Raw genomic sequence first — 6,864 nt, forward strand, 5'->3', positions numbered from 1 at the left:
GTGGGTGCGGGGTGAGTGTCTGGGCGCCCGGAGCGGGGGTGGGGGAGTGGAGGTGGATGCAGAGGCCGGGGGAGGGAGGGTGCCCGCTCCTGGAGGTGCCAATGGCCCCACCCCCGGCCCGGCCAGGATCCCTGGTGCTCTTCGGCAGCTGCACCGTCTGCCTCAACGTCTTCCGCGTGGGCTACGACGTGAGCCACATCCGCTGCAAGTCGCAGCTGGAGCTGGTCTTCCCCGCCATCGAGGTCGTCTTCATCAGCGTCCAGGTGACTGGCCTCGCCCACCCCCACTCCGCACTCTATGCCTAGAAACAACCGCATCAGCAAACGTCTACACGGCCCAGAGGAGGTGCACACGCACACCACGCCCACCCCCAGCCCCGACATGCCCCCTGCGCCCACAACCACGCCACCCACGAGTGTCAGCATCAGCGCTGCGCACGAGTCACTGAAACGCAGACACCTATAGATACATCTGACAGAACATACCTAAATCTACACCCCCCACCCGGATATACAGAGCTTTTTTTTTTTAATACAATTTATTTTTTATTTGGTCGTGTGGCATGTGGGATCTTAGTTCCCTGACCACAGAGGGAACCGGTGCCCATCACAGTGAAAGTAGAGAGTCTTAACCACCGGGCCACAAGGGAAGTCCGCAGAGCTACTCTTCTTTTTGTTTTTTTTTTTAATAATTTTATTTATTTTTGGCTGTGGAGGGTCTTCGTTACTGCATGGGCTTTTCTCTAGCTACAGGGAGCAGGGGCTACTCTCCGGCTACGGTGGGTGGGCTTCTCTTGTTGTGGGGCACGGACTCTAGGGCACATGGGCTTCAGTAGTTGCGGCTCCTGGGCTCTAGAGTGCAGACTCAGGAGCTGGGCTGCACCGGCTTAGCTGCTTCAAGGCATGTGGGATCTGCCCAGATCAGGGATTAAAACAAGAGTCTCCTGCCCTGGCAGGCAGATTCTTTACCACTGAGCCACCAGGGAGGCCCAGGCGTTCCCACTTTAGTCCCATTTTAGAGACGAGGAGACTGAGGCTCAGAGATGTTTTGCCACTGGTCCAAGACCACACAGCAAGGAAACAGTGGAGCCAGGAATCCAAGCCAGGTGTCCTCACTCTTCCTTGTAAATACACACGGGCCACTGGCGCACACACACCATGGACCCCCCACCCACCTCCACCCCACCCCAGCACTCCCAGCTCAAAGCCTGTTCTCTTTCAGACCTGGGTGCTCTGGAAGCACTGCAAGGACTGCGTTCAGATCCAGACCAACTTCACTAGGTGAGATGTGGGCCCCTTCTCTCCTTGCAACAACTCCTGGGGCACCCCCATCCCCCACCCACGCCAACCCCCCACAGCTTCCCTGGGCAGGGTAGCCCTGGGACTATGGATTGGTTGGGTCCCGGGGAGCCCTTAGGGCCGCCCCTCCTGAAGTTCTAATGGCAGGTGGGATCTGGCTTTGGGTGAGAGCGGTCCCCCCAAAGGCAGTGATGGTGAATGCGCGGTATCCAGGGCGCTGGCCAGGCTGTGTGGGCAGAGTGTAGCACCTCCTCCAGGTGTGGCCTGATGCTGACGCTGGCCACGAATCTGCTGCTGTGGCTTCTGGCTGTCTCCAATGACTCCATGCACCATGAGATCGAGGCTGAGCTTAGTGCCCTCATGAAAAAGCTCTCAGGTAAGAGGAGACCATGGGAGAAGGCAATGGCACCCCACTCCAGTACTCTTGCCTGGAAAATCCCATGGACGGAGGAGCCTGGTAGGCTGCAGTCCATGGGGTCGCAAAGAGTCAGTTACGACTGAGCGACTTCACTCTCACTTTTCACTTTCATGCATTGGAGAAGGAAATGGCAACCTATTCCAGTGTTCTTGCCTGGAGAATCCCAGGGACAGGGGAGCCTGGTGGGCTGCCGTCTATGGGGTCGCACAGAGTCGGACACGACTGAAGCAACTTAGCAGCAGCAGCTGCAGCAAGAAGAGACCGAGACCCCCCCCCCCCATCTCTGAATGTGCACACACACATGCATGAATCACACTTCCTCAAACGGGTGAGGCTCAGTGACTCTGTACAGTTGGGAGCAAACTCTAGAGCCCAGATCAAGACTCAACAAAAACTGACTGTTGCCAGGGGTACTGACTTTTGCCTGCATTCTGGGCCTGCCCCACCAGGTTCTAGTGCTCTGCAAGCCCTCCCTGGGCACCATCTAGCTGTCAGTGAGCTGGCCACTGACCCACCAATAAGTCCAGGTATGCCCTTCCACCCCTGGTATCTTCATTTTACTTGCAAGAAACGGAGAAGCCTTTACGACTGAAAGGAATGTCTTCCTAACACACTTGTAGGCACCTGGACATGTCAGCTATCAGGAGGAACAGAATGTTTCTGGGCAGAAAGAACGCCCTGCATCCTCCCATGTATGCAGTACCCCCCCATACAGGGTGTGCTTAGAGGCCATGTCCTATAAACTACACGGAAGGAGCATTGCTGTCTGTGGGATTCAGCCACACCTGTGTGTGTGTATACAACCCCCCCCTCCAGGTGCCATCGCCATGTTGACTTGTGTACAGCCACGCCTTCTCAGCACACTCATGCACTCACACACCCATTGCATAAATCTTGGCACGCCTGGATACTGTGGCATTCTTTATGCTCCAGATCCATTCTTCAGAAGAGCTATGCAAAGAGAATTTTTGGCAAGTGACATCATGGATTTTTTTATGATTAAACAATTCAGACATCTAGATGAGTACAACAGGACATACCCATAACCTAGATGTAATCATTTTCAACACTTTGGCATATTTATTCCAATATTTTTGGTGAGTTACTTATCTTATAGAAATCCTGTCATTTCATCTCAAAACATTTCAGTATGCAAGCCTTTAAAATGATATATTTCCCTACATTAGCAAAATGCTATTATAATTGTTAACTTCCTTAACATCATCCCCATCCCCATTTATATGGATAAATCTATATTTGACTTTGTCCAATCAGCCTAAGAAATGTCATTTACAGATGGTTTGTTCAAACATGCAATACAGTTGGTGGCTCAGTTAAGTCTCTTTTTCCCTAATGACATTGAGATTGGTCCGGTTGCTTCCTCATGGTGGCATTTGACTTCTTCCCCTCTTCCCTGCTTTTCCTAGAAATGGGAAGTGTGGACTGAAGTGTTGATTAGATTCAGGAGGAGCATTCTGGACACCAGCATTCCACCGGGGATGCTGTGTCTTTGCAGGGCACCTCATCACAGGAAGGACGTCTGATCACCACACGGTGGATGCTGTTGACTGACCAGGTGTAGCAGCCAGAGCTTCTCAGTGTAAAGTTACAGGGTTCCCCTCGTGCTCAGCAAGTCATCCGTAGAGCTTTGGCCCTGAAGATATCATATGTCAAATGCTTTATCTAAGCTTGGCCCCTGAGGTCTAGAATCCTTTTGTCAAGAAATGATCATCCTGGGGACTCCCCTGGAGGTCCACTGGTTAAGACTACACGCTTCCCCTGCAGGGGTTTGATCCCTGGCTGGGGAGCTAAGGTTCCACAAAAAACAACGAAATAAATAGAAATGACCACCCTGTTATTTCCGCTGTGTGTGTGTGTGTGTGTGTGTGTTTTGTCAAGCTGGGTCTCTGTTGCTTTGTGAGGGCTTTCTCTAGTTGCTGCGAGTGGGGGTTACTCTTCATTGCGGTGTGCAGGCTTCTCATTGCAGTGGCTTCTCCTGTGGCACACACAGGCTCGGTAGTTGTGGAGCATGAGCTTAGTCGTTCCGAGGCACGTGGAATCTCCCCGTACCAGGGACTGAACCTGTGTCCCCTGCAGTGGCAAGCAGATTCTTACATGCAGCGCCACCACCCATTCTGTGATTTCCAATTTCTCTCTCTGGGCCTCAGTTTCCATGTCTGCAAAATGGGTGGCTGGGTCTCTTCCACCTCAGCCACACTCCAGGAGGTGAACGGGATTGACTTGTGCCTCTGGTTTCCCCCGAGCAAGGCCCACCTGAACCTCTGTCCCTTCCCGCCCTGACCCTCCCAGGCAACGGCACCAACACCTGTCTGTGCCTCAATATCACCATGTGCGAGGTCTTCCGGAAGGGCTACCTGATGCTCTACCCCTTCAGCACCGAGTACTGCCTCATCTGCTGCACCGTGCTCTTCGTCATGTGGAGGAACGTGGGCCGCTGCCTGGCACCCGCCTCGGGCGCCCCCCCCGGCGCCCCGTCCTTCCACCTGCACGGGGCCATCTTCGGGCCGCTGCTGGGCCTGCTGGTGCTGGTGGCAGGCGTGTGCGTCTTTGTGCTCTTCCAGATCCAAGCAAGTGGCCCGGCCATCGCTCGCCAGTACTTCACCGTCTACTATGCCTTCTACGTGGCCGCGCTGCCCGCTATGAGCCTGGCGTGCCTGGCGGGCACGGCCATCCACGGGCTGGAGGAGCGAGAGCTGGACACGCTCAAGAACCCCACCCGCAGCCTGGACGTGGTGCTACTGATAGGCGCGGCACTGGGTCAGATGGGCATCTCCTACTTCTCCATCGTGGCCATTGTGGCCACCCGTCCCCACGAGCTGCTCAACTGCCTCATCCTGGCCTACTCACTGCTACTCATCCTCCAACATATGGCCCAGAACCTGTTCATCATCGAGGGCCTGCACCGCCGCCCGCTCTGGGAGGTGACTCCCGAGAGCCTGGCCGGGAAGTGGGAGGCTGAGCCGCCCCGCAGGGGCTCCCTGCTGGAGCTGGGCCAGGACCTGCGGCGGGCCTCGATGGCCTACATCCACTCTTACAGCCACCTCAACTGGAAGCGGCGAGCCCTCAAGGAGATCTCACTCTTCCTCATCCTCTGCAATATCACAGTGAGTGCAGGGGCCGGGAGACGTGCGGGGTGGAGCTGGTGAGACGGCCCCAGCGAGCGTCATTCAGGAAGGAATGGATCAAGGTGCATTCATGGCACACTGACAGTCCCCAGGGCGACTGGCTTGTCCTTTGATTGCCAAGGACACAGGCCTCTTTCCAACGAGCTTGATGCTGCTTGAGAGTGCCCCCCAGCTCCCTGCAAGTTACCTGGCATGGATGAAGGTGCCAAGCCTGTAGCTAAGTGCTCTTTATAAACATGTGTGTAGGATTTCACACATGTGTGTAAGCTCCCAGGGGAGCTTACTGCTTAGTTGGGGACACACAGGGGAACCAGTTAGAGAGTTACCAAATATTTAATCATCCACTGAATTCAGTCAAAGGAAGAGATCAGAAAGTGCCTGTTTTTCTACAGAACCTCTAGGGGAAGGCCTTAACAGTAACACTCAATGCCTGGTTGCTGCCAAGTCTCAAATCCACCTTTCCCTGCACCTCGCTGAATCGTCACACTAACACACGAAGCAGGCACTATTGCTGTCCCCATTTAACAGATGAGCAGACTGAGGCTTAGGCTGTCTGACCTGCCCATATTCCCAGAGTCTGCAGTCCCGGGACACCTCCAGGTTGTTTGAGCCCATGCTGGTACTGGATGTGCTGGCAACACCTCCGATGGCAAAACCTCTGCTCCAGGCAGAGCATAAGTAATACATTGGCCCTAAAGGGAGGTAGGAGCTCAAAGAAGGAAATGTGGACCCAAGTGGCCAAGGAAGGCTTCATGAAAGTTTGGCCTGGGCCTTAAGACATGAGCAGAATTTGGACAGAAGGCAGGGTCGGAGTGGAGTGGGCAGAGTCCTGACAGAGGAAGAATGGACCCAGAGCAGAAAAGAGGGATGCAGATCGAGGCCGGGGGATCCCCGCTTGAGGGAGCAGGTTGTCCCGTGAGAGTGGCAGCTGGGGGTCTCAGCTGGAACTCAGGCTGGCTGGCCCCAGGCAAACTGAGGAGGGGGCTCAAGGTCTTGAGGGGGAGGGAGATATAAGGGCAGAGGGGCCGGCTCTGATATCCTGAGGAGGAGGAGACATGGAGGAGCCGCAGGTTCAGGGGGCCTGCTTCCCCTGAGCCGAGGGCCGTGGGGGATGGGAGAGCCCCTCACTCAGCACCCTCCTCTCCTTCCCAGCTATGGATGATGCCTGCTTTCGGCATCCACCCGGAGTTTGAGAACGGGCTGGAAAAGGACTTCTATGGCTACCGGACGTGGTTCACCGTCGTCAACTTTGGCCTGCCTCTGGGGGTCTTCTACCGCATGCATTCTGTGGGGGGTTTGGTGGAGGTCTACCTGGGGGCCTGAGGGCGCCCGAGGAACCCACGCCCTGCAGACCCCTAAAGTGCCAGGGCCGGGGAGAATGTCACCCAGATGCCCCATTCCAGGGGCACCTAGACCAGCCTGGCATCCCCAAAGCCTGCTCTGCCCTGGAACCTCACTGGGGGGTAGTGTCAGTGTCTCTAGGCCCAGACCAAGAGCGGGGCCTGGACACTGAGCTGCTAAAGCCCACATCCAGGACGGAGCACGGGCCTGCCCACTGCTCACCACCACAGTCAGCGCAGCCCAGGAGGAAGCCCTCACAGCTACCCTTTGGGACAGCCCTGCGCTGGGAGTTTGGGGAGGTGCAGCCCCTCCCCAGCCAGGCTTAGGGGCTCAGCCTCCTGCCTGGCCCAAGCTCAGCCCAGGACATCTGGAAGCTCGCGGCTCGGCAGGCCGCCCTGCCCTTGTCTCCCCACACGCCCTGTCTCCTAATGAGCTTCTTAATTAGCTGCCAGGCAGGGTTCAACAACCCTCTCTCCCACTGCCATAAACCCTGTTTGTTTGATCGATTCCTTTCGGGCTTCGTGGCATTTGTTCCTGGGGACAGAGCTGCCGCTCCACATACAGTGGGAAGGGATAGTCCTCCTGGGCGGGGCTGTGGGGCTGGAACAGTCCTACTTCTGGGCCAGGAGGGGTGTAAACCCTTTGTCTGGTCCTCCCCTTG

At 55.9% G+C, this 6,864-nt stretch overlaps 1 protein-coding gene across 1 annotated transcript in view; it reads left to right on the forward strand.

Moving 5' to 3' along the window:
- Positions 1-6,185, forward strand: part of OTOP3 (otopetrin 3) — a 6,675-nt gene extending 490 nt beyond the window's left edge. The window contains exons 2-6 of the mRNA XM_010856137.1: positions 46-263; positions 1,222-1,280; positions 1,556-1,674; positions 4,027-4,841; positions 6,015-6,185. Of these exons, the coding sequence (XP_010854439.1) occupies positions 46-263; positions 1,222-1,280; positions 1,556-1,674; positions 4,027-4,841; positions 6,015-6,185 (1,382 nt within the window). The remainder of the gene's footprint in view (positions 1-45; positions 264-1,221; positions 1,281-1,555; positions 1,675-4,026; positions 4,842-6,014) is intronic.
- The last annotated feature ends 679 nt before the right edge of the window (positions 6,186-6,864 follow it).

Source organism: Bison bison, unplaced genomic scaffold (genome assembly GCF_000754665.1).
Source record: "Bison bison bison isolate TAMUID 2011002044 unplaced genomic scaffold, Bison_UMD1.0 scf7180017864371, whole genome shotgun sequence".
NCBI lineage: Eukaryota > Metazoa > Chordata > Mammalia > Artiodactyla > Bovidae > Bison > Bison bison.